The 27,301-nt window shown below is 39.1% G+C and overlaps 1 protein-coding gene across 3 annotated transcripts in view; it reads left to right on the top strand.

The window, feature by feature from the left end:
• tbc1d2b (TBC1 domain family, member 2B) overlaps window positions 1-27,301 on the top strand; it is a 136,066-nt gene that overhangs the window by 68,873 nt on the left and 39,892 nt on the right. For all 3 annotated transcript variants that reach the window (XM_041178441.1, XM_041178440.1, XM_041178442.1), the window contains 4 exons: window positions 2,271-2,442; window positions 5,678-5,838; window positions 10,935-11,152; window positions 25,523-25,912. In XM_041178441.1, the coding sequence (XP_041034375.1) occupies window positions 2,271-2,442; window positions 5,678-5,838; window positions 10,935-11,152; window positions 25,523-25,912 (941 nt within the window). The remainder of the gene's footprint in view (window positions 1-2,270; window positions 2,443-5,677; window positions 5,839-10,934; window positions 11,153-25,522; window positions 25,913-27,301) is intronic.

Below are 27,301 nucleotides of genomic sequence, written 5' to 3'. Positions count from 1 at the left end.
TTTCTTTATGGAGTAATATGGCACACCAATAATCTGATTTAGAGGAAGAATATCTAAGGACTTTCAGATCAGAATTCGCTGCACTGATTAAACCCAAGTTACTGGCAGCTTTGTTAGCTGAAAGCTACAGAACGGTTTGTGTATATTCAGCTGTGGTGAAATACTGCAGTGTGTAAATTTTTTTTACAAGCCACAACTATTGTAATAAGAAATGGATCTGCATCTCGATAACCATCTTAGTATCAGTCAAGTGGAAAGTAAAGTTGGGGGATGGACTGAGAGAAATATGTTTATCAAGTACAAATATTCAGTAATTTTTTTTTAATGGTCACTCCAGACTAAATGGCATCAAACGGAGGTTTTCTGCACTGTTGTATATTCTATTCCATGTGAATCTACCTCGGCTACACGAGTCCCTTCAGATCACCATTGGGTACTAGACTTGTGATCAGGTCTGTGGCACTCGCTGGGGTGAGGAGCAGTTGCACAAGGTGATGTGGGCAGTATTTCCCTCCTTAATTGGCTTTTGCTTCATTTCAGTCTTGGACTTTGCAGCTCCTTAGAAACCTTAGTGGTATTGTACATTCTTGTTGTAGTCTGCAGTGTTCCTTTCATTATGCTTTTCATTTTATGTGTGCACAAACTTGTTTTGAAAGCAGCCGTGATTTTTAAGTGCAGTTTTATGAATGGTATTGTGAGCAGAAGTATATTTATTGTTAAACTTGGTTGTGTTGCTACCAGGTAAGTGACATTTACTGTAAGTATTCATGCTCTGACAAATGTGCCAGGAGGCTTACCATTCAACATAACATGATTAGACTGGTGCAGTCTGAGTGTACGTAGATTGCTTGGGTTACTGGTGGTTTGATTAAAATTCTCCGGTGTAGCAAGTAAAATGAAGGAGGGATAAAAGGTTTACAGCAGAGACTTGTGTTGTTGGAATGGGGTCATTCCAGGTGATGGATTCCCCCATGTGTGCCTTGTGAAACATGCTGCACAGATGTGACCTTGTAATTTAGGCACTTAATTTAGGAAGTTGAGTGTACTGTTTGTTGGTAAACGGGGTGATGTAATTCAGAATTGCAAAGCCCAAGGTACCTTGTCCTCTGAGAACTGGACATATTGCAGTGGCTATATTTAGACAAAAGCAAAATACTGGTGGGTCTGAAATAAAAACAGAAAATGCTGGAAATACTCACCAGATCAGGCAGAATCTGTGGAAAGAGAGTTAACATTTCAGATTAATGACCTTTCGTCAGAACTGGGAAGAGTTAGAAATGTAATAGGTTTTAAGCAAGTGAAAGGTGGGGGAGAGGGAGAAGAAGGTGGAAAAGGAACAAAACCTTGATGGGCGTGGAAGACAGCTGCAATGGTAGTGTCCCTATCTCTGGGTTGAAGGCTCTGGGTTCGAGTCCACTTCAAGACTTAATGGCCATGGAAGATGCATTCATGATGTAGCCAAACAGATAAATTCTTCCTATATGCCTGATGGCAGACAGTAAGAGCAGGAGAGTTTCCTGGTCAGCCATACAGCAGAAGGCAACAGCAGATGACTGCAATACTTACCAAGTGTAATCATGGACTAATCCAATGAAAGTTCATGGTTGCCAACATGATAGGAAATTGTAACTGAGATTGTTGCTGCCTAGATTAGCCTTTCCTGCTTTAGTGGACTAAGTAATACTGTGCATTCTGGGCAACTTAATTTCATTATCATATTTACTTTTCTGACCCTAGCTGCGGAGTAATTAAAGGATATCCAAGGATCTCTGAGTTTAATTAAATTTGGTTCTGCAATAATTCAGTGGAAACTTTTAGGCAGCACATCAGCCCCTCATAGAATGGAAAATGTAAATGAGTGTTTAGTGGAATTTAATTATTTTGATGATCGTACATCAAGCCATTATGCATCCACACCATAGAAAGCTCAGAAGTGCTACAGATATATTCAGAAAAATCTGTCGATCTAGTTCATTGTAATGTAATGATAAAGCTTTCAACTTAATTTTGCTGTTATAAAAAAATTTAATTTTGTATCTTGTCTGAGTAATCTACTTTATGTTTATACTCAGGATTCTTTAGCTACATCTTAAATATCATGCTCACTGCATAGTCATGTTTTCACTGTTTCTAAGGAAGGATTGCTAGGCCAATAAATTGCTAAGGATTAAGGCTAACCACCATCCTGCTTTTACTGAAGTATTTTCAGGAATGTTGGTTTTTAGTGCTGTTGCGGTCTGTGGTAATTTTACCTTGTACATTGATTCCAGATGTATCCTGTCTTCCACAAGCAGTAAGGGACATTGATGAAAGTGCTAGAAATGTACTGGATGTAGTGGATGTCCCAGGAACACTGGTGGGTGAGCGAGCAGCGAGCTATCCAAGTCCTGTACACCCCACAACAATTAACTTCTCCTTGAAGCATTGGGGAACAGAGATCAGGTGAGACAATCATACCTTGAGTTATAAGGAAAGCTGCCTAATTTCTGAATGCTTTCAAGCTGCTAAAGATCCAGGGGCATAAGTTTAAAAATGAAGGCTTTAGGAGTCTGAATTCGAGGGGTGGCATGTTTTTCACACTGGGTGGCAGAATTGTGGAATTCAATGGAGACAATTGAAGCATCCAGTGTACGTTGTTCAGGAGACGTGGTTGCATTTCCAAAGAGAGAGAAGGGTTTGGGGAATATGATGAAAAGGAAGGTAAATGGGATCGACCTTTGAGAAGGGATTAGGCTTGTTGTGTTGAGGCCTTTATCTGTCCTTAAAAATCATTGTACTTTCATTTAAAATCCACAAAAAGCAGGAAAAATCCAATCCGGGCATTTACCGCCCCATCCGTTTATGTCCATCACCAGTAAATTGATGGAAGGTGTCGTCAACAGAGCTATCAATCAGCATTTACTCACCAGTAGCCTGGTCACTGATGCTCAGTTTAGGTTCTGCCAGGGCCACTCTGCTCCAGACCTTATTATAGCCTTGGTCCAATCATGGACAAAAGTGCTACGCCCACCACCCAGAAGTTCCCCTCCAAGCCACTCACCATTCTGACTTGGAAATATATTGTGTTCCTTCACTGTGGCTGGGTCAAAACCCTGAAGCTCCCTCTCTAACAGCACTGTGGGTGTTCCTACACCACATGGATTGCAGCAGTACAAGAAGGCAGTTCACCACCACCACCTTGAGGTCAATTAGGATCGGGCAATAAATGCTGGCCTAGCCAGTGATGCCCACATCCCATGAATCAATTTAAAAAAACTACAAGAGCAGTTCAGAGGCTGAATATTCTGCAATGAGTATCTCACCTCCTGACTCTGCAAAGCCTTTCCACCATCTAAAAGATACAAAGTCAGGAGTGTGAAGCAATATACTCTACTTCATTGGATGAATGTAATCTCAATTACACTCCAGGAGCTTAACACTATCCAGGACAAAACAACCCATTTGTTCAGCACCCCATCAACCACCAAAAACACGCACTCCTTCCACCACTAACACATTGTGGCAGCAGTATGTACCATGTACAAATGCAAAGCAACTCACCAAGGCTTCTTCGACATCACCTTTCAAACTCGCAACCTCTATCATCTAGAAGGGCAGCAGATGCATAGGAACGCCACCACCTGCAAGTTCCCCTCCAAGCCACATACCTTCCTGACTTGGCAAAAGATCACTGTTCCTTCATTGTTGCTGGGTCAGAATCCTGGAACTCCTCCCTAACAGCACTGTGAGTGTACCTATACCAATGGTCCAAGAAGGCGGCTCACCATTGCCTTTTCAGGAATGGGCAATAAATGCTGGTCTTGCCGGTGATGTTAACATTCCATGGATGAATATAAAAACTGATCTCTTCTTCCTATACTACATTAACAAATATCGAAAGTATTTCACATTTTATAATGCTCTGCAGGTATTTTTTAAAAAGCCAATATTTTTTCATTGTGATTATTTATCCTAAGATGTTAACTTGTGTTTTTAACCAATCTGAGAGCTTTGTACTGAAGTAATAATATAACACGTTTGCCCCTTAATACGCTGATGTTGTGCATGCTTAGCCTGCCTATAGAGTTTGTTTTGAATGCTCGATATATTGTACCTTGTTTTCTTTGTTAGCAGTTTTGCATTATTCCAGTACAGTCTGTGAACTGTTGATAAATGGAAATAGAACTAGCCTACTGGGAAATAAAATATTCCTTTTTCTTAAAGCCTGAAAATTGATTTGTGATCAAAAAACTTAGTGGGGTTCAGAAGTCAGTGTCTCCTGGACTTCTTAAACTGGCTGAAAATTAAAATGGTATAAAAAACATGTCGTGTTGGAAAAACCCTACTTTTGGTTAGTGGAAGAAGCTATGTGTTGTTACAGTATTAGTTTGAAGTTTATGGGCTATACCTATTTTTTTGGGTAAGCACTGGAAAAATATAATTTGGCTTATTTCAGTGATGCCTTTCTGTTTCCCCACTTGAAGTGCTTCTCCTGAGGTGCTGAGAGGGGCTGCTGGTCTGACATCGTGGGAAGATGTCATTTTAGGGGCAGATTGATGACTTGTTCAAGATAAATCTTTTGTTATGAGATCTTGTTCCAGTTAACTTAAATATGCTTGCTGGGTGGAGTTTCTATTCTTGGGTATTAAGTACAGAAAATGCTGAAAATACTCAGATCAGGCAGCATCTGTGGAGAGAGAAGCAGTTTAGGTTTCAGGTCAATGACCTTTCATCAGAACTCATCGATCTAAAACATTATCTCTTTCTCTTTTAACAGAGGCTGCCAGACCTGATGAGCATTTCCAGCATTTCTGTTTTTATTTCATATTTCCAGGATCCGTACTATTTTGCTTTTTTATTCTTGGGTATTTATGATGCTGGGTTTACATTTTTTTAAAAAGACCTATCTGAACTAACTAGAGAACCTACATACAACCACACAGCTCCTAGCATTTTGCCTTCAAATGTCATCAGAAATAAAACAGTTTCTCCTTTCTGGAAACTGATTATACATCTATGCCATCACTAAACCCACCCATTTCCATTTCGGTAATATTGCCTAACTTTGTTCCTGCCTCAGCTCACCTACTGAAATTCTCTTTCGTGCCTTTGTTACCTAGACTTGATGATTCCAATGCACTCCTGGCTGGGGTCCCACTTTCCATCCTGTGTAAATCTCAGCTCGTTGATAAATCTGCTGCCTATCTCCTAACTCGCACCAAATCCCATTTGCCTCTCAATCCTATGCTTGTCAACCTACAGCTGAACTAGATCCTCATTAAGCCACGCCTCCTTTAAAAGCCTTATCCTTATTTTCTAATTCTGTCGCCTCTTCCCTATCTCTGTAACCTCCTCCATCCCTACAACCTTCCTGATATATCTGCATTCCTCTAATTCTGGCCTCTTGAATATCCCTGATTTTAAGCAGTCACCATTGGCAGATATGCCTTCAGCTGCCGTGGCCTGAAGCTCTGGAATTCCTTCCATAAACCCCTCTGTGCCTCTGCTTCACTTTTCTCTTCTAAGATCCTCCTTAAAACCTACCTCTAATATCTCATGTGACTCGGTGTCAAATTTAATTTGATAATACTGCTGCAAAATGCCTTAGGACCTTTTACTAGGTTAAGGTTGCTATATAAATGCAAGTTGTTGTAGGTCTAATTTGGTTTCATACTCTGCAATTCTGAATCTAATGCAGAAATTCAATGTCGAATCTGAAACCAGGAAGAGGAAACAATGAGAACCGGCGAAGTGTCTTCTATACTGAGGATTGGGAGCTGCTTGATCCCAGCCTCAAAGAGCTGGAAGAAGCAACAGCACATGAAGAAAAGAGAAAAAATGCAGCAGAAGCAAATAGAGGTTTGTCACTTCATTTTACAGTTGCAATTAAACTTATTCAGAAAATAAAGCATTATTGTACAAACAGGTATACTTTCAGAGCAAGATTACACCCTTGGGCCAGACCATATTTTTACATCTGTCTGGAGTGGTCTGATGGTTTTTATTCTACAAAGCCATGGCCAGTTAATGAAACTACTTCAGACAGCCAACTGGATTACAAAGTTAGAAACTTCATGACACAAAGGAGGCCATTGCATCTGTTATGACCAAAAAGGAGACATCCAGCCTAATCCCAACTTCCAGCTCTTGGTCCATGGCACCTCAAGTACATATTTTATAAATGCGATGAGAGTTTCTGCTTTTACCACCAATTCCTGCATCTTCATTGGCTGAACTCTTGATTACTTTCTTATCATCCTAAGCAAACTTTATCTCCATTCATGACCTCTCCCATTATTAGACTAAGTGTGGACTTCCTTATAGGTCCAGTGTTTAGAACTAAGCCATACATAGCAGAATATCCTGTAACTCTGCCGAGCTTGCTTGTGGTAGCTGTGGCAACAGTTGGTCCACTAAAGTTTGCCGTTGCTTTTGTGCCAATGGCTTTTGAAAAGTATACATGTGTGTCTGCCAAAGATGGGACTGGACTTTGCTCAGATATCATTGATGGTAATTAGCCTGTTACATACGCAAGTGTAGATCTGTGCATGAAGCTAGCCATTGTGGTATCAGAAGGCTACTGAACCCAACCAGAACTAAAGTCCAGCAAACTTTCATGAGAAAATTGGGGGAAGAGGAAAATATCCAGGAAGAGCATTCATTGAAAAGAAACGTTTACTGCTATCTTCCTGTTCCTCAGGCAACTGCTTCTTCTAGTCCCTTGGCAAAATTATCTATAACTTTTACGAATTATCCTTTGAACTGCTTTTTTGTTCACGAGCTCTACAATTATGATCACGGTTAAATATTATTCCCGTCAGGTCTTTTGAAGCTCCTTTGTCTGAACTCTTTTTAGATCCCTGGTCCTATGGAAAACATTTCAGTTGTCCTCAAGGTGCATGTCTCCAGGATTTACCCCTGTCCTACAATCTCCCTTAACTCCCAGCGCTGCTTTACTTTTTAGACATTTTGTTGGCTCATCCGATCGCAAAGGGAACTGGTCCCCTTTTTCCTCCCAACATCTCACTACTGATAGTAGGCTGGGCAGCTCCCCATTAATATGTGTGAGGCTGCAGACTAGAAAAAGTCAAATATTCATTACATGCTACATCAAGGCGTTTTCCCTAAGGGAAGTTCAAAATACATATTGGTCAGAAGCAAATTCAGTGCCTGATGGCTCAGAGACTGCTCTTCACGACTTATCTAACTTAGTGTTAGAAGTGGTTAATATCTTAATTGCCTGGTCATTGAGTAGAGTTTGTTTAATCATTAATTGATCCAACATCAAAGTAAGCCATGATCTATGAATCCCGTTCCCTGTTTTCCTTTGTACTGCCTATATGAGATAACTGGGAGGAGCTTCATATTCAATGCAGTGATGAGTGGGATTGTCAAACTTCTGAAAAGCTGCAGAAATTTGGGCTTTTTGAAAAACATTTCATGTAAACCAAGCATGTTATTAGTAGTTTCTAAATGTTTCTCTGCTCCTGCATCTCATCTTGTAATAAATCTGCCTAGTTTTATCCCGAGCATGTAATGTGATGTCTACCGCCACCCAAAGCAGGCAGAGAAATGTAGTGAAGTAATATACTCATGGTTTTCTGTCCCACTCAGAAACATGTAAGGGTTCAAGTTTTGGTTCAGGAGAGACTCTGTCAGCTTATGGAAAGTGACTTTCAGCAGTGAGCACAAATTAAAATTGATGGTAGAACAACAATAATGGAGTGAAAGTGTCGCTGATAAATGTTGAGCAAAGTTCCATTTTCACCAGTGAGTGTCCGCCTGTTTTCTCATCTTACAAATCTTTGGTTAGAGTTTGTCCTAAGCAGGGGTTGATTCTGAAGTTGCTTTGACATTAACCTTATTCTCCTTGGTCTTGGGGGAGACTGATACTGAGATGCACACTTGAGTTTTGCAAGGCCCAGTTGTTTTTTCCCCAGTGGTGGCCTTAGCACTCCTGGCATACACCAATCAATTAAACTGCCATGGTGATAATGGAGATATTTGTTTGTCATGTGTTTTTGCTGCTGTGGCAATAGCCACATGTTTATCAACCAGGAAGATCCACTGACAAAACAGGCTTTTCTTGCTGCTCTACAACTTAAACCTACAAGGTTTGTTGTTTTTATGTGTCTGCCAACTATAGGAAACCCCCACTCAGGGAGCTGGCAGTTGAAGAGCAACATGAAACAGTGACAGCCAACAAGCAATGCATGTTCCAAGAATCCTTTCAGTTGTTTCAGACTTATAAAATATCCATTAGGTGTGAAAAATCAGCATTTGTTTGATGTCGAGGTTCTAAGATGATCGCAACAGTAGCTCATTTATTGTGGAACCGTACAGTACAGAATTAAACCATTTGGCTCATCATGCCTCTGCTGGCTCTTTAAAAAGCTATTCAAATAGTTTCACTCCCCTTGCTCTTTCCCCATAGCCGTGCAAATTTTTTCTCTTCAAGTATTTATCCAATTCCCTATTAGAGTTACTGTTAAATCTTCTCCCACCAGCCTTTCAGACAGGGCATGCTTGATCATCATAACTTGCTGAGTAAAAAAGATTCTACTCCATGTCTGTCATAACACTGGAAAAATAGGAGCCAAAATGAGGTATATATTTCACAAGATATGGCCAATTCACATTTGTGGGGAAAAATTTATACAATTGAAATCTTTCACAGTGCTAATCAGCTTAAGTTGGCAAGTCTGCAAGTATATGACATTGCATCTGTACCTGATAATTCAGTCATCTTTGCAGAAAAAAATCAAATCATCAAACAATTTTTATTTCGGAACATCAACAATTGGAACTTAGTTCTAAATAATTTTGAATTATGTAACATTGAATTAAGAGGAGCAGACTTTGCTGCAATTACTCTTGCTTTATTTATCTAGTCTTGTCTTGGTTTTAATGTTACCTTCCTAAAATATGCAGTATATATTTAATTTGCATCAAGCCTCTCACACTGTCACCACATATTCTAGACAAACCTTTACTGGCTGACTGTGTCTCATTAAATCTGTCAAGGTTTTGGCTTTTGGCTTGACATGTTGCTGCAATCTCATTGCAGCTTAACTGACCTATCTTCAACAACTCTGCTCATATGCTGTGCTGTTCTGGATTAAGGTTACTGCTTCCTCCCAACTCCCAGCCATCCTTTATCAGAGGGCAGTATTTCACCTACTGTGCCCTGGTACTCTGGGAATCTCTCTTAACACCTTCATTCTTGCCTTCAAAATCTCCTAGTTCTGAAACTAGTAATTCTGTTTCTCCCCTTGTCGCACCACCCTTGGCAAAGAGCCAAATAACATTGACCCATCACTGACCAGACTGAGGTTAAAACTGACATATCAAACATTAAAGATCTTTTCCTGCAATCGAAGTATGGCTGGTGAAATAGTGTATACAACTCTAGGGACCATTTAAATCCACTGCTTCTATCCTCAGAGCAACTTTGCAAGCACCTAACGCAACAATGATTTCCTACCACAAGTAATCTGACAAACACTGTGGCTCCGTTGCTTTATTTATACTGCTGGATAATTTACAATTGTTTCCCCATAAGATAACTGTTTTGAATCTAAAGGACAAACAGTAAAACACAAATGTCACAATTATCTTTTAAATTTTTAATTCAATAGCAATGCATAAATCATAAAGTTAGGAGATAAGCTAGAATGAGGAATGTGCCCTGAGAAATGCATGTAATCAGTGGAGTAGCATCTGCAGAAACCGTACAGCTAGCCCTGAGCTGCCTTTAGTTCAGTCTGGAATGTACAATTAGTATAATTTATATGCAGCATTTTTCTCAGTTATTGGAAAGTCTGCCAGCTCCTAGTTTTCCTCCATCGGACCAGTTCATCCTACTGTCTTGAGTTTGGGTCTCCCATGTTCTAATCAGTTTTTTTTCTTCTGCAGAAACCTCTGCTGCAGGGGTATGTTTAATGCCTCCTAATTAGTGCTATTCATGTGCCCTCCCCCTACAGTTTAATTTTCTATCTCTAACTCATATCAAGAGTTTGGACCCACCCATTTTCTTTGCAGTCAGAAGGGACAGAGAAGATTAAGAGGTGACCTAACAGAGGTTTTCAAGGTGATGAAAGGCTTTGATAGCATAAATAGAGAAAATTCATTCCGTTGGGGAGTGGATCAATAACCAGATGTCACAGATTTAAAATCATTGGCAAAAGATCTAGAGAACAGATGCAGGGAAATGTCTTTCACAGAGTTGTCAGGACCTGGAATGCTTTACCTAAAAAGGTGCTGAAAACAGGTGTCAGAGATAATTTGAAGAGGGAGTTGGAGAGGTCCTTGAGGATGAGGAGTTTGCAGGAATACAGGCAAAAAGCAGTGATGTGAGGTTAAAGGATCACTGCTATTTCTAAGTGTCAGTACAGGCACGATGGGCTGGAAGGCTGCCTTCTGTGCTGCAAGTTTCTATGATTCTGTGATTCCAAACTGCTTTACTAAGAACCCTTTTGCATTGAAGGAAATTGCATGGCACAAAAAAGGTGGAAATTTCCTTTTTCCCACGTTTTGTCAGATTTTGCACAGTTTTGCAGGTCTATTCATGCTAACAGCAGGGTCAGTACAAAGTGGGTTTGGCTGTGATTGTGGAGCCAAGGCCTGTTTTGATACAAGGCATATTCTGAGAATTGAGAAGCCCTGGAGGTAGTATTCTCATTCCACTTTGCTGTGGGGTTGGCTTGGGCAATGCCAAAATGATTTTGCTACAATACTACATTTTGCCTGAATGTTGTTTTTTTTTAACGTAAGTGGTTAAGAAAAATACGTTTAAAATTAAGAATTTGAATTCAAAATATTGATTGCAGAAATCGAATATTGGCTATGTATTTTCAATAGTTTAAATCCTGATTGTTTAAATCCTAATGTGTTTTAATTATCTTGCTTATAGTAGTTTTATTTTGATCTGGAAAGATTTGTTGATATTCTTGTAGGATCGGCATTTTCTTTTGATTTTGCAAGAGCAGCGCGAGTTAGGCGCCCACCATTCTTGAGAGACATGATTGGAACATCAAAGAACCGCAATAGCAGTGAGTCGTCACCTGTAGAATGGATTGTTACCAATGGAAAGGCATCAACAGAGATTCAGTCCAGAATTCAAGCTCAGCAAGAAGAATTGAACAAGGTGAAAGAAGATTTAAGCAGTCAGAAGGTAAGATCTGAAGGGACAAACGGCATTATCTGATTTTTAGCATCTCTCCAGAAATGAACAGTTCAAGTGCAACTCGGCATCGGTGGAAATCAAAAATTTTAGAGCAGTTTGATAAATTATTAAAGGTAGGTTGTACTTAGGAATTGCATAATAATGCATGGCAAAATAGCATGTCACGTTGACATGTGGCTCCACAGAGCCATGTGATGTAGGATTGATTTCCTACGTTGACCAGCTTTGCTGGTGCTGGCAGGTGCAGAATTGATATGGGATCACTATTGTACGCTTTCTTGTATCTAACTTGGCTGCACTGGCAGAAGCTTGGGTACCTAACTAGTCAAAGAGGGCAGAAAAGAAAGTAGAGAAATTTTACACCCATGGAAAAAAATAACAGCAATACATACAAATAGTTCAGAAACTTCTGCTGCAGTGCATTTGGAGCCCATTATGGAACTAGGATTAACAAGAAAACTTCGTCTGAGAATTCGATTCAAACCCAATCCAGATGATTGAACTAAAGTCTCTGGTTATAAGGAAATTAGTTTGGGCTGTCTCAATTCATTTCACCACAAAACTGCCTCAGTTGGGTGCTGAGTGGCACTTTGTTGGTGAGAAGGATCATAGGATAAGTGATATGGGCACTGTCATTTGTATCTACTCTTAAGATTGCTCCAAGCAGAAGGATCCTTGTCTTTCGTGAATCTGTATACCTAATCTGACCATGCTTGATACTGACAATAGTGCAAATTATAAATCAATGCCTTTGTTGACATTTCAAGACATTAAAATCCATTGTTCAAAATCAGTATCCTGGCCAATTTTTGCTCCTCAACCAACTTCACCAAATAAATAATCTGGTCATTATCTTATTGCTGTTTGGAGGACCTTTCTGTGCACAACTTGGCTGCTGCGTTTCCTACTCTAATACAAGCGACCATATTTCAAAGACACTCTATTGTGTGTTTGGGGTGTTCTGAAGGTGTGAAAGGCACTATATAAATAAAAGCCTTCTTTATATGAATATGTACGCTGCAGGATTAAAAGTGCTGCACAGATTTTCTTTAAAAAACCAGTGTGCCAGAAATGAGTTACGAAAAGAGGCTTGAAATACTGGGGCAGAGAAGAATAAGGCGATTCAATAGAAGTTTCAAAATGAAGTTTTATTATAGGATGACTAGGGAAATACTATTTCTTCAGGTTAGGAAAATGATGAGGGCACATCAATTTGAAATCAATCACTGAGAGAGTGAGGAGAGAGTTTTGGATTTGAGAAAGGTGTTGGAACATGGATTTTTTAAAAATTGATTCTTGGGACTTGAATGTTGCTGGCCAGGCCAGCTTTTACTGCCCATCCCTCATTGCCCTTAGAAGGTAATGGTAAGCTGCCTGCAACTGAGGGGCTTTATAGGCCATTTCAGAGTGCAGTTAAGAGTCAATCACAACAGTGTGGGTCTGGGTCAGTAGACCCAGGGCAAGGGCAGAAGATTTCCTGCTCTGAAGGACGTTCGAGAACCAGATGGGGTTTTAAGGCATTCCAGTGATTTCATGATCACTATTAATGAAACAATATGTTATTTCAGATTTATTAATTAATTGAATTTAAATTCCCCGAGCTACTATGATGGGATTTGAACTCATGTCTCTGGAGTATTAATCTGAGTTTCTGGATTGCTAATCCAGGAATATTGCCATAATATTACTGTTCCCCTAATTGGATAGTTAAGGGAAATACCATTGCATCTTCTGAAGGAAAGTTGAATAATATTTCAATCTATGTAAGATGCAGGACTCTGGGGAGAGAGCAGGGCAGGAAGGATTAGTTTTGGATTGTTGTAACAAAAAGATGGACTAAATGGCCACCTGCCTCCTGCGCTGTAAACCTCTATTAATCAGTTAACATCATAGCAAAAATGAAGGACTCATCTAGAAACAGAGAATTTGATCAATGGTTATCCTGCTCCCAGAATTTTTGTTTTTATGATTTAGGTTTTGATTTAATTCCAGTTAGGCTTGTGGATAAAAGTCATCCAGTGTCTGGTATGTGGTGTTCAGACACAAGATTTTTGCCAACATGCAGACTTTAGAATGCACAAGTTGATCAGAACCAGATTCTCATATCTGGATATATTGTGCAGCTCCCTAGACTGTGAAACATAATGTTTATTCTGTTGTGCTGCAGATGGGTAAAAAATTAAGGACAATTGCAGTCGATTAGTCTTGGATTTTAAATCATGTAAGCTGTATCCTTATTTTGAATGACATAGTGCATGTGGACTTTACAAGCAGCTGTATCTATCAAGCGAAATGTGCATGAAAAGATTTTTTGATTGTACAAATTCAGGTGACTGCATAAATTTTCAAATGCAGTGGTATGTCAGGCACAAGCAAAGCTAGGTTTTAAAAAAAAAAATCCTCAAATTGCTAATAAGTTTAAGATGTGCATTAATGCTCTATTCTTTTGACTGACCATCACTTTAATCCTCCTGGAACACTGCTTCCAAGCTCATTGTCCATGTTGGAAAAAAGGTAACATCTAAAGTCCAAATGGCTACCCCAGTGTACTTTCTACATATAGCAACCACAGATAACAGATGTTCAGTAGAATGAGTAACCATTGGCCCACTTGCGAGGCAGAGCCCAAAATAGCTATGCCTCAGTTGTGTTTTCAAAAACCTCCCATTCGACTACAACTTTGGTTCCCCTTGATCCAATTTTTTTATTTCCTTCCCCCACACTCTTTTCTTCTGAGACATCATCTTGCATGGGACGAGGGCTATATAAGTGCACATGATATAATTTTGTACATTGTAGTGCATGTTGATAAGCACTTTGATCAAACTAAGGCAATGATTTTTCTACTGGCAAAAATATCAGCTTAAGACGTAATCTAGGATAGGGTCAGGGGAGGACACTTCCTTCCAAACGATCCATTTTTAATTGCTAAATAATGTAGTAAAATTACACTTAGCTAATTAAAATCATATGACTACAATTTTTTTTGAGTAAATGTCTCCATCTCGATTACCTGATGATCCAGTTTGTACTTAAAACTTGCTATCTTTGGTTTCTCTCATTTGCTGAAGAGATATATAGTCAGCATTCACCTTCACAACAGTGGTTGATGGTATATCACTGTGACTCTGAGATGACCTAGTGTTTAGTTGTTAAATAGTGATATAATAGATTCTACAAACTTAAAATTAATATTCCTCCTTCACATTGATAATTGTTGTATCTCTATTGAGATGTTCCTTAAAACCCACCTCTTTAACCAAGCTTTTAAGTCACCTAACCTAATGTCTCTTGCTTTGCTTTGCTTTAGTATTAATCTTTGTCTAACTATGCTCTCGTGGAGCGTCTTGGGTATTGTACTAATGTTATGATGTGGCAGGTGGACCAAATTCAGAAGGGAAACTTGGCCATGTTATCACAATATTTTGCAATTTATTACGAGAAGATTTGTGCACTGAATTCACAAGTAATGAGTCTGCTAGTACCTTTATTGATTTTAAAATTATTAAAACATTTATTAACAAAAAAAAAATAAACACAAGATTATAGTTACATGGTTATTTAGCCTGAATTGTTCCCAAAATTCTTAATTAGCAGGCTCCCCAGTACACACCCCCTTTAAGGCAACAGTTCAAAATAGACTTGAAATTTAAATAAGCAATCCAGCAAGGTTACTGCAGCACCTACCCGACAGTGGAGTTCCAAAGGCTTTTAACACAACTTCATTTACCAGAACAGCACTTCTTCCTGCAAAGTGGCTAGGGCTTCTTCCAAGTCTGTGTCAAGATTTTACATAGCCACACACGCTCACAGCCCTCCATCCCTCTTTATATATGTTTTCTTTCTTCATTATGTAAAATCCCATTGTTTCTGATGTTTTTGTAGCTTTATTGGTTCCATAATATAAAAATCTTTCATGTTGCCATATTGGTCAGTATCTTTGGGAAAATTTAAACATACTGTTTGGCCTTGCTTATCTTGTTAGTTGTAAACATCCTACCACCCTTTTGAAAATGAAACAGCTCCCCACTTATCTTAAAATGAAAATTATATAATTGTATTTATGCTTTATCTACTGGCTCTTAGACTCTAGCTCAGTCATTAGCATTTCAGATACCCTTTTTACACCTGATTCGTCTGATAATTTCAAGCCTGCAGTCTATCTGACTCTAATTCAATAAAATCAGTCACACAGAGCCATCCATACAACAATAAACCTACCTTACAATGTTCCACAATACTATTATGAAAAAAGATAGTTTTGTAACGCCTCCATCCTTATGGAAAAATGAACCATCATAATTTTAAAAGACAACTTCATTTTCTCAACCCATCTTACATTTTTACTATACTTATCGATATATACGCAAACTATTACATTACCAGGTGCATGCACTAACATAACAAATGTAAATCTTTTGTATCAACAGAGGTCATTTCAGTCCAGTGTCCAGGTTTTAAATGGCCAATTCCCTTTGAGCTTTAAACTCTTGACAATGTATCTGCAATTACATTTTCTCATTCAGCCACATGTATAATCTGTAAAGTAAGCGGTTGCAGTAATAAACTTATCTGAACAGTCTTGCATTTTGGTCTCGAAATTTGTCCAGAAATAATAAAGGATGTGGTCTGTATAAAAAATTGTTTCTGAAGAATTGCTTGTAACATAAACCTCAATGCTGCAAAGCTAATACCAGACCCGAAGTTTCCTTTTCGACGGTTGAATATTTTCTTTAATGTACATCGGCCTCCATGAAAAATATCCTATCGGCTTCTCAATTTCAGTTTCTTCATCTTGAAACAATGCAGCATCAATACCTACATCAGTTGCATCAATCACCAACTTAAACTGTTCGGCATAATTAGGTACTGCCAAAATTGGTGTCATAGTCAATACAGTTTTCAAACTGTCAAACGCATTTTGACACTCCTGTGCCCATTGAAACTTCTTGTTCTTCTTTAGTAGTTTAGTCAAAGGTGCAACCACACTGCTAAAACTTGGAACAAACTTTAGGTAAAACCCAGTCATGCCCAGAAATCTCAGAACTTCCTGTTTTGCTTTAGGCACTGGAAAATTCACAATGGCTTTTACTTTCACATCTCTCAGAGTACCTGACCATGTCCAATGGTATGGCTTCAATATGCAACTAGCACTTTTGCAAGTTCACTCTTGGCCAAGTTCACTACCAAATTAGCTTCTTGCAGTCGATTAAACAGTTCTTTCAGATGTTGTAAATGCTCCTCCCACGTTTGACTGAAAACTAACAAGCCATCAATATCAACAGCACAATCGCTCAGCCCTGCAATTACTGTTTGTCAATCTTTGAAATGTTGCTGGTACATTCTTCATACAAAATGGCATAAATTTAAACTTATATAGTCCATCTGGTGTCACAAAAGCTGATGTACCCTTTGCTCTGTCCAATAACAGTACTTGCCAATATCCTCTTAGCAAGTTGATCTTTGTGATAAACTTTGATTGTCCCACTTTCTCAATGCAATCTTCCAGCCATGGAATAGGATATGAATCCACTTTTGTCATTGCATTTACTTTTTGATAATCCACATGCAGTCTTTGTGTTCCATCTTGTTTCGGTACCATCACAATAAGTGAACTTGTTACAGCAACTAGACTCAATGATGTCATTTTGAAGCATAAATTCAATTTATTTCTGTCCTTGATAATTTTACTGGATTTAATCTATAAGGATGTTGCCCTGTCGTAACAGAATCACCCACATTTACACATGTGGCTAACTTTGTCTTCCTCAGTTTATTCTCACAAATAAATTTGTGTGACTACAGTAGCTTCTCCAAATCACTTTGACACCCAAGTGGAAGTTAATTCAATATTATATTTAAATTTTTAAGTTCCCCTTCATTGTGCAATTGAATTAGAGGAAAATCAATTTCAGAATCTTTCATTTCTACTTCCTTCTCCTTATCCACCACCAGTAATACCTCCTTTTGGTTACCTTCCCTGTCAAAGTACTTTTTAAGCATATTTACATGACCCACCATCTGCTTCTTTCTTCTGTCTGGAGTATTTATTAAATAATTTACTTCACTCAGTTTCTTCTCAATTCTATAAGTTCCACTAAACCTTGCCTTTAGTGGTTCACCCAATACTGGTAACAAAACTAACACTTTTTCCCCAGCAACGAAACTACGAGATTTGGTCCTCTTATCTGCCTTCGCCTTCATCACCTACTGTGACATCTTTAAATGTTCTTTAGCTAACTCACAAGCCCTGTTCAATCTTTCTGAAGGTTGTCACATAATCCAGGAAAGTAGTTTCTGAATTCTGATCCACTAATTTCTCTTGAATCAACTTAAGTGGTCCCCTTACCTCATGACCATGGACTAATTCAAAAGGACTAAATCCTGTGGATTCATTAGGAGCATCTCTAATTGCAAATAACAAGAATGGAATTCCTGGATCCCAATCCTGTGGGTAGTCATGACTATAAGCCCTCATCAGTATTTTCATAGTTTGATGCCATCTTTCCAGAGCACCTTGTGATTCAGGATGATAAGCTGATGACTTAAAATGCTTTATCCCCAGTTTATTCATCACTTCCTTCAATAGCTGTGAAGTGAAATTTGAGCCTTGATCCAACTGTGTATATCTTTCAATAACCCATAACTTGTAAACAATTTAGTCAGCTCTTCCACAATTCTCTTTCCTGTAATATTTTGCAAAGTTATTGCTTCCAGAAACCTTGTAGACAAGCCCATTATTGTCAGCAAGTACTGATTTCCACTTTGTCTGAGGAAGGGGCCCAATACAATCAGTCAGGACCTTGGTAAAAGGTTTTTCAAATGCTTGAATCCGAATTGAAGGTGCCAGTTTGATTACTGCTTGAGATTTTCCTGTAACCTGACGTGTGACGTGATCTACGGAGCTTGACTACATCTTTATGCAATCCAGGCCAATAGAAATGCTTTTGTATTTTTGCCTGAGTCTCCCTGATTCCTAAATGTCCAGCTACTGGAATTTCATGAGCTATTCTTAATATCTCATTTCTGAATCCAGATGGTACAACTATCTGATGCACTACCATCCATTTCTCACCTGCTGAAACATGGGACGGTCTCCACTTCCTCATTAGCACATTCTCTAAGGTAATAACATTCTGCCTCTGCTTCTGAATAAACTGTCTGATATAACTTCTTTATTTGTGAATCTTTCTGCTGTAACTTTATCAATTTAACTGAACACTTCCACTTAATTCTCTTCAACCTTTGCTTCCTGCATAATCATTTCGAAAACCAATCCAGCTAATTGAATATCAGCATCTTTTCCCTGCCTTTTAACCCCCCTCCCCCCGCTTCCTTGTTTTAACCTGTGAGTTTATGATCTCATTACTACACAATCTGGAAACAATCCAGGATGTTCTTTCTGCAACAACCCTTGCAGGTTGCTAAACTACAGTCAGCATCACAATGACAGCTTTGTCATTACCTAAAATAAATTGAACCCCTGCAATGGGCAAGTTTTCCACTATTCCAACAATCACCTCACCTGTTTTCAACTTACTTTTTAAATTTACCTTCCACAGTGGAATAGATTAGCCTCTCTATGAATCCCACTTATTACCACTATTTCCTGCAATGCTCCCTCTGGACAATATATCACTAACCCACAACATTAAGGATTGACTAGCCCTGTTTCTCATAAAACTTTAATATCCTTGCCTGCTCCACCCTGTATACATGGAAAAAACTTTCCCATCACATACAAAATTTTTAAGCATTTCTGTAACCTGCCTTCAGACCTCTCTTGGGTCAATTGTGAACATATTCCCACTTTACTTAACACTGATTCTTCCTGCTTCACCAGTATACAATACACTGGCTTTTCTTGTGCCTGAATCTTAGAACCCACAGTATTCATATTTCCAGAACTTTTATGTGTTCCAATTACTGCAATGGGTTTTCCCTGTAATTTCCAACACATTGACTTCATGTGCCCAACTTATTACAATGAAAACACCTTGGTTTTCAAATGGCACTTCTACCCACACCTTCCTTTTTGGTCTGAAAATTTCCAACTACTCCTCTTCCTTGACTAACTATCTTCCTTTCACCTTGTCACTTTCTATCCTTCACTGATTTAAAAGGGCGACAAAAAAAGGTTTAGGTCTATAAATTAACTCAATCAGCAGCTATCCATGCTGCTTGCCTAGCCGTTTTAACCCTCTGCTCTTCCACATGAGTTCTCACTCCCGAAGGAATTGAACCTTTAAATTCTTCTTGAAAAGAAATTACTTCTCTAAGAGCTGCATATGTTTTCTCTATCTTTAATGCTCATATCCACCTGTCAAAATTACTTTGTTTACTCTCTCAAACTCAGTACAAGTCTCACCAGGCTGTTTCCTTATATTCCTAAATTTCTGCCTGTATGCCTCAGGAACTAACTCAGAAGGACACAAAAGAGCACTCGAAGTTAAATGAGGTGATGGGACTGGATTATGAGGAGTGATTGTGATTTTTGTGCTTGTGACATTTTGACTTGGATAAAAAGCCCCAAGTACATTTTGTGAAGATTAATGCAGAAAATGCTGTTAATACTCAATAGGTCAGGCAACATTTGTCATCAGCTTGAAACACACTGTTTCTGTCCACAAATGTTGCCTGATGTGCTGAGTATTTCCAGCATTTTTGCTTTTTCAGACCTCTAGCTTCAGCAGTATTTTGCTATTGCACTTTCTGTGAAGACCTCTCCAACTTGATTGCCACCATTTGTTTTATCCCAGTGAATATGTGCATAAGTGAAGCCTCCGTTAGTGTTATCCTGCAACTTCTGCAAACTCCTTGGAATTGCATCCTTGGAGCTGGGTGAGTGGACAGGGTGCAGCAGTGCATCTGGGACCTTGGTGAACAACAGGAGTGAAGGTCTATCCTTATGCAATGAGCTTTAAGAATTGAGAAATAAACAGGAATGAAGAACAAGGGAGAATTAGTCATATCAGGTATAGAGATAAAAAATAAAGAAAAAGCATGATTTAAGATTTAAAATTTGACCTTTTCAAGTCTAACTTAGCGCATGCTGGGATAAGGTTGAACAGTTTTAAACTGTTCCCTCTGACCCACAGGGGTTGATTGCATTAACAGTGATCACATTATTGAAAGGATACTTGTGCTGATATGTCCCAGCCTTACCTTTTTAAAATTTATTCTTTCATGGGATGTGGGCATCATTGGCAAAGTCAGCATTTGTTGCCCACCCCTAATTGCCCTGGAACTGAGTGACTTGCTAGGCTGATTCAGAGGGCAGTTAAGAGTCAACCACATTGCTGTGCATTTGGAGTCATGTGTAGGTCAGACCTGATAAGGGTCATGATAAGGCATATTTCCTTCCCTACAGAAACAGATGCACTTTTATGATAAAATATGGTAGTTTCATGGTAACCATCACTGAGTCTAGCTTTATATTCCAGACTTTATTAATTGAATTTAAATTCCACCAGCTGCCACCATCTGTGGTGGGGATTTGAACCCATGTACCCAGAGTCTTAGCCTGGTCCCTAGATTACTGGTCCAGTGACGTTACCACTACGGCACTGTCTCCCCGACCACTTTTTGATGGACAATTAATGTGCAAATCCAGCTCGCTCTTTAAAAATAACAGGGAGGGTAAAAGCAAAATGACAATTGTGCAAGGAAAATGTTGGAGCTACATAAGTTGACCAAGATCTGGAGATTCACAACTCTTCATTCCTTGAGCTCACTGGCCAGCCTGTGCTTTAGTAACACTGGAATATTGATACCTTGTTACTTTTGCAGCAGTTTTCAGTGATTATTGGTGGTTTCAGGAAGCAGGGCTGTGGATGAGCTTTGGATTATCTAACAAAAAGTTGACGTGAACATTATGGATCAGATGGCTGCCTTCTGTTCTTAGCTTTTTATGGATCCGGCCTGCTCCACCTCCTCCGAATGTCTGACCCCCTCAGCCCCCGAATGTCCAGCCCGCTCCACACCTCCTGACGGTCTTTCTACCAACACATGGCCATAGTGGAGAGGAATTAGAAAGTGATGGGACCATTGTGGCGAGAGTTTGTCCATATAGTTTCTCTGGGCACGTAACTTTCATAGTTACAAACTGTGACAAAACACTAGCGCCTAAAGTTTGCTCTGTAGGCACAATCCAGAAGTTAGATCCAAAACTGCTCATTTTACTAATGTCAAGTTATGTCCAAATATCATCCCAATCTCATTAGAATATCTAAATTTAAAATAGGCATAAATCCGTGGCCAAGGAAAATGCCATGCCCACACCATGTACTACTACTAGAATTAATATCATAAGTTTCAATTCATTTCAGCATCATGCACATTGGACACAATGTACTTAAGAGCCTGCAATTGGAGAAGCTTTTCAAATTTTAATTGGACTTTTCCTCATGCCATAAAAATGCTTTGAAAGAAACAGAATATACAGAGTAGGTCACAGGATTTTTTTTTCTTAGGTTGCAGGAGAACATCAGCAGAGAATGGCTTTCTTTCCTGCTGTGCCTGAAAATCTGGTTGCAATATGAAGACATACTCCAAATAAGCCCTGTTGGAGGATACTCTTTTGAAGGTTGAGGGCTTGACCAGTTTTAGGGGCCAGGATCATTAAAAATAAAGCTGAGACTTTGGCATCTTTTAGTTCCATGTGCAGCCCAAAGTTATATCATCTTATAAGCCACATAGTTGGTATGTGTTCAAATTGCGTGTGCTTCATTTCTCAAATGCGAAGGAAACTGCAGACATAGATTTTGTTTCCCATCCACCATATCTAAAAGGGTGAAAGACCCTTCATTCTTTCTGTAAACTAATCATGATACAACATATTGAACCTTAACCTCTGAGTACCCCAGCATAAATTTTGGGGTACCCCTAAGATGTGCTGGGGAATCCCTCTGGGAAGTTCGCAGGTAAGGGTTTGCACAGCAATTGCCCAGAAGTGCACACTTCCTCTGGACAATTGTGCTGCGCAGGGAACCATCTGAAAATTTGCGGTTTAAATCACAAACTTTGAATGGTTCCGCCAGGGTTACACCAATAATTACCCAGAAAACGTAACAATTAAAACCTCTTCTAACTTCTGGGTAATTATTGTAAGGACCCAGACAGATCCTCCATGGGACTCCCTCCACAGCGCGCGCGTGCGCGCCCCCCCCCCCCCCAAATGTCTGACCAACACCCCTGAAATTGCAGCCCCCGGAATGTCTGGCCCGCTTCACCCTTCCCGATTTCCAACACCCCCCACCTCTCCCAATGTCCTGCCCCACTCCCCTGAATACCCAGTCCGCTCCACCCCCTCCCAATGTCTGACGCTGATTGCCACTCCGAGTAAGTTACCACCCCAATGTGATCACCCCAGTGAAAGTTGCAGAACATCATTTATGATCTATATGTTATTCTTTATTTGGTAATCCTCTTTTGGAGATATTGGAAGAATTCCCAGATATCTCAACACTGCTATTTCCTTTTTGATTCAAAGCCAGTTGGTTTTCAAAACATCATGCACCAACAATAAATCCACATGTCACTGTATGTAGAATTACATTTTTTAAAAGATGATCATGTTGTTCATGGTAGCTTTCACTGGATCATCAAACTTCAGCTACTGAAGTGGCTAGGATGGTCAGATTTATCTACATGACACTAGAATAGAGTGCTAATGGATGGCCAGTTCCAAGTGGGTTATCTGAAGTGATTTTTATTGTGTTATTGTTGGATTTGATGTGCTGTTGAATTAAGCAAGTTGCATTTGGTGTCAGGGCACATTGTTTTACATCACTCCAGTTCTATAGATAAACTTCCATTATTAAGTGGGCTGACTTTTCTGGCTTTTTCAACTTCTCATATTTGGAAATATGAATATGTTTCTCTAAATGAAGTTCTCTAAAATCTAACCACATAGTGGTAAATGGAGTGACCTAGGCCTATTTCTGATTGTGGTTATTTGAAGAAATTGGGACTTTACATTTCTAATAAAATTGTTGAATCTCCCATAGAATTTCAGATGGGATGGAGCCTATTTTCTAATGTTTAATGAGACCAATGAGAATCTGTATCAAATCCAATTAATTGGTCAGTATAAACTCTGATTCAGCAAATTCTAAATGCTGCGTTTATGAAAAAGTTTAAGTATTTTGTGCATGATAGAAGCATTGATTTTCCCACCTTGAACATTTTACATAGAAATGAAATAATCCAAAACCAGTATTCTGAAAGTTGAGGCAGATTGCTAATACTCTAAGTTATCTCTGCAATAATCCAAGATACTTGATCATTATTACAGGTTTTTAAAAAATCTTCCCTTGCATTGAAAACTTGCATCCTTTAATAGTAAGTCCTTTGAATCACATGATAATTGAGAAAGTCAGAAGACATTTAATTCCATTGCTTCTGAGAAGTTGTCATTTCATGTGGTCTAAAATGCCTAAAATGTCTTATTGTTTTTAGATGGTACAATTTTACCCAAGAAAACTCTTGAACAGGAATTTGTGTTGTGTAGTCCAGGGGTGACAGTTGCCCTGTTTAACTGTTATGCTGTGCACTGGAATTCATGTTGAATTTCCATCACATCTGTTAATTTAAAAACATTGTTAATCATAGTTTAGCTTTGTTCTGTAGATTAAAACTAATTATCAAAGTGTACAAAACATTTTTATTAATAAAGCACTAATTTTAAATATATAGCTTTGTAATTATTAGACATGTATCTCCATGTGTGCTTAATTTTAATGTTCCGTATCAGTGGGTTTAATTAATTACATGTATTTGATTTAAATCACAAACAATTCAATTATCTTGATAATGTCCTGACATTGCCATTTATACTAAAATTTTAATTCTTGCTTCTCAGTAAAATGGCATGGCTTCTGACTGTAGCAGGCTCTGATTATCTTTTAAATTATTGTACATAAAATTTGTCTGCAGCTAATATTTTACGCTTAAATGCTAAGTGCCTTCAGTCTTCATCTAGATAGTTTTTTTAAAAAATGACGTTTGAGCTTTTGGAATAAATGTGATAGTGGACGCTTCAATATAAAGCAGCTCTTATCAAAGTCACAAATAGCATCCTATGTAACTTTGACAAAGGAAAACTGTCCGTCCTCATTATTCTTAAACTGTCTGCAGCCTTTGACATGGTTCACCACACCATCCTCTTCCCAACATCCCTCCACTGTCATCCAGCTGGGTGAGATTGTACTTGCCTATCTTCATTCTTATCTATCCAGAGAATCATCTGCATTGGCTTCTCTTCCTGCTCCTGCACCATTACTTCTGATGTCCCCCAAGAACCCATCTTTGGCCTCTCCCCTCCCATTCCCCCCCCCAAAATGGTGCCCCTCAGTGACATCATTTGGAATCATAGCATCAGTTCCACATGTACATTGATGACACTTAGCTCTACCTCATGACCACCTCTTTCCACCCTCCATTGTCTCTAAATTGTCAGTCTGCTTGTCTGACATACAAAACTGGATTTGCAGAAATTTCCTCCACATAAACATTAGAAAGATTGAAGCTATGGTCTTTAATCCCTACCACAAACTTAATTCTCTGCACTGACTTCTTCCCTCCTCTTGGCAACTGTATGTTGCTGAACCAGATTGTTCACAACCTTGGTGTCATTTTTGACCCCAAGATGAGCTTCGACTACACATCTCCATTACTAACAGCCTGCTTATACATCAGTAGCATTCCTCGACTCCACCCTTGCCTGCTGAAGCCCTCATCCGTATCCTTGTTACTTCTAGACTTTTCCAACACACCCCTGGCCAGCCTCCCATCTTCCATCCTGCATAAACTGAAGGAAAGGTTGCCTACATCCTAACTCTCCAAGTCTTGCCCAGACACCAATATTGTGTTAAACTACATTGGCTTTCAGTTAAGTAATGCATCAATTTTAAAATTTTCATTTTTTGTTTTTGAGCCTTTTCCTATCTCTCTAATCTCCTCCAGGCCTCCAGCCTTCCTGGGTATCTGAGCTGCTGTAGTTCTGACCTCTTAAGCATCCCCGATTTTAATCGCTTCATCATTGGCGACTGCAACTTCAGCTGGCTGGCCCTCGATCTCTGGAATTCCCTCCTTAAACATTGCTGCCTCTCCTTCCTCTTTTAATACACTCTTATTAAAACCTTTGGTTCTTCTTCCCTAATATTTCCTTATGTGGCTCTGCAAAATATTGATAATACTCCTGTGGAGTGGTAAATAAAAATTGAAGGTGGAATGTCCGTTTTGATATCAGCTGATCTACTAATGATTGATAGCAATATAGGCTTATTGAAATGTGCATCAATGGAGGAATGGGGTTTATAACAGATATTTACTATTTGGCATTTGTTCTTTTCAAAGGAGTTGGTGCGACTGTTACAGCAAACGTTGAAATATTCCCAGCAGGAAAAATACTCACTCAACACTGGTGCTTTAATGGATGAAGGAATGTCACAACTTTTGCACCAGAAAGATGACCAGATACAGGCCCTGAACAATCAGCTGGATCACATTAACCAACAGAAAGACCATCTGGATCAGGAATTGAAAGGATTTCAAGATAAAATTACTGGGATGAGTGACCAGCTTAACATGCTCAGAGAAACCATCCAAGCCAAAGATGAAGTGATTATTAAGTTATCACGGCAGCTCAATGAATGTGAGAACAATCGCTCGCCTCCGGGTGTGTTATCAGGAGCTACTCTAGCACCCTCTGTGCACAAGGAACTGCAAGAGTTGGACACACTAAAGGTATCAAATACCATTCTGACTTTCAGTACTTAAACATCACAAAACTGTCTCTCATGGCCACAATCAAAGTGGATCTCTCAAAATATACTTCCTTCTCTTTCTCCTCACCATGCCTTGGAGAACAGGAACCATTTACATTGTATTTACAGCACAGAAACAGGCCATTCTAGCCCAACAGGCCTATGCAAGTTTTTATCCTCCACACAAAAGTTGTCCAGCCTTACTTTATCCCAGCCTATCAACATATCCCTCTATTCTTTTCTCCCTCATGTACTTGTCTAGCTTTCTCTTAAATGCATCTATTCTAATTGCCTCAGCCACTCAAGATGGTAGAGTTCCACATTGTCACTACTCCCTGTAAAGAAGTCTCTCATAAATTTCCTTTTCAATTTATTATTGACTATCTTATATTTATGGTTCCAAGTTTTGGACTCCACCCCACCCCCTGCTCTGCTTTCTCATAAGTGGAAACAACATCTCTTGGACTTTATGAAACTCTTTCAGAATTTTAACAATCTCTATCAGGTCACCTCCCATTCCTCTCATTTTTTTTCAGCCTGTTCAATTTTTCCAAACAGTTATACCCTTTCAGTTCAGATATCATTCTTTTAAATCTTTTTGCACTTCTCCAGTGCTTCTATTTCCTTTTGTAACATGGACAAATCTGTGACTGATTAATCTTAATGTGAGTAAGTGTGAGGTATTCCATTTTGTACCAAAAAAGGAAAGATTTGGGTATTTTTTTAATTGTTGAAAAGCTAGAAATGGGGAAGGTCCAAAGAGATTTTTAGGGGTCCATGTACACAGATCACTAAAACGTAGTGGTTATTTCCAAATGGAACATAAATAGAAGATGAGAATATAAAGGAGAGGAAGTTTTGCTTCAGCTATACAAAGACCGACTAGATCACATCTGGAGCACCAAGTACAGTTCTGGGCATCATGCCTTAGATAAGATTTACTGCCCTAGGAATGGTAGTTGGTAATCTCAGTTGGCTAGATGACTAGAGGGTGTGCTGCAGAATGATGCCAAGAGCATGGGGTTCAATCCCTGTACTGGCTGTGGTAGTTCATGGAGCTCTGCCTCCTTGTCTTTCCCCATGCCTGGGGTGGGTTGGTATCCTTCAAGCTATATAACCATTTGTATCTAATGGAGAGATGCCTATGGCCAATTACCTTGGCCTTGGAAGGAGTGCAGCACAGAGGGTCACTATAACTCAAGGGTTAGATCATGATGAGAGATTACATAAACTAGGCTTGTATGCCTGGGATAAAGAGGATTAAGGAGTGACTTGTTTAACATTATTAGGATTTTGAAATTAATCAATAGAGTAGATAGAAACTTTTTCCATTTGTTGGGGAGGCTAGGAAAAGGAAATATGGCCTTGA

This window comes from Carcharodon carcharias, chromosome 32, assembly GCF_017639515.1.
Source record: "Carcharodon carcharias isolate sCarCar2 chromosome 32, sCarCar2.pri, whole genome shotgun sequence".
NCBI lineage: Eukaryota > Metazoa > Chordata > Chondrichthyes > Lamniformes > Lamnidae > Carcharodon > Carcharodon carcharias.
Note: the sequence above shows the minus strand (reverse complement) of the source record. Positions and strands in the feature narration are given on the sequence as shown.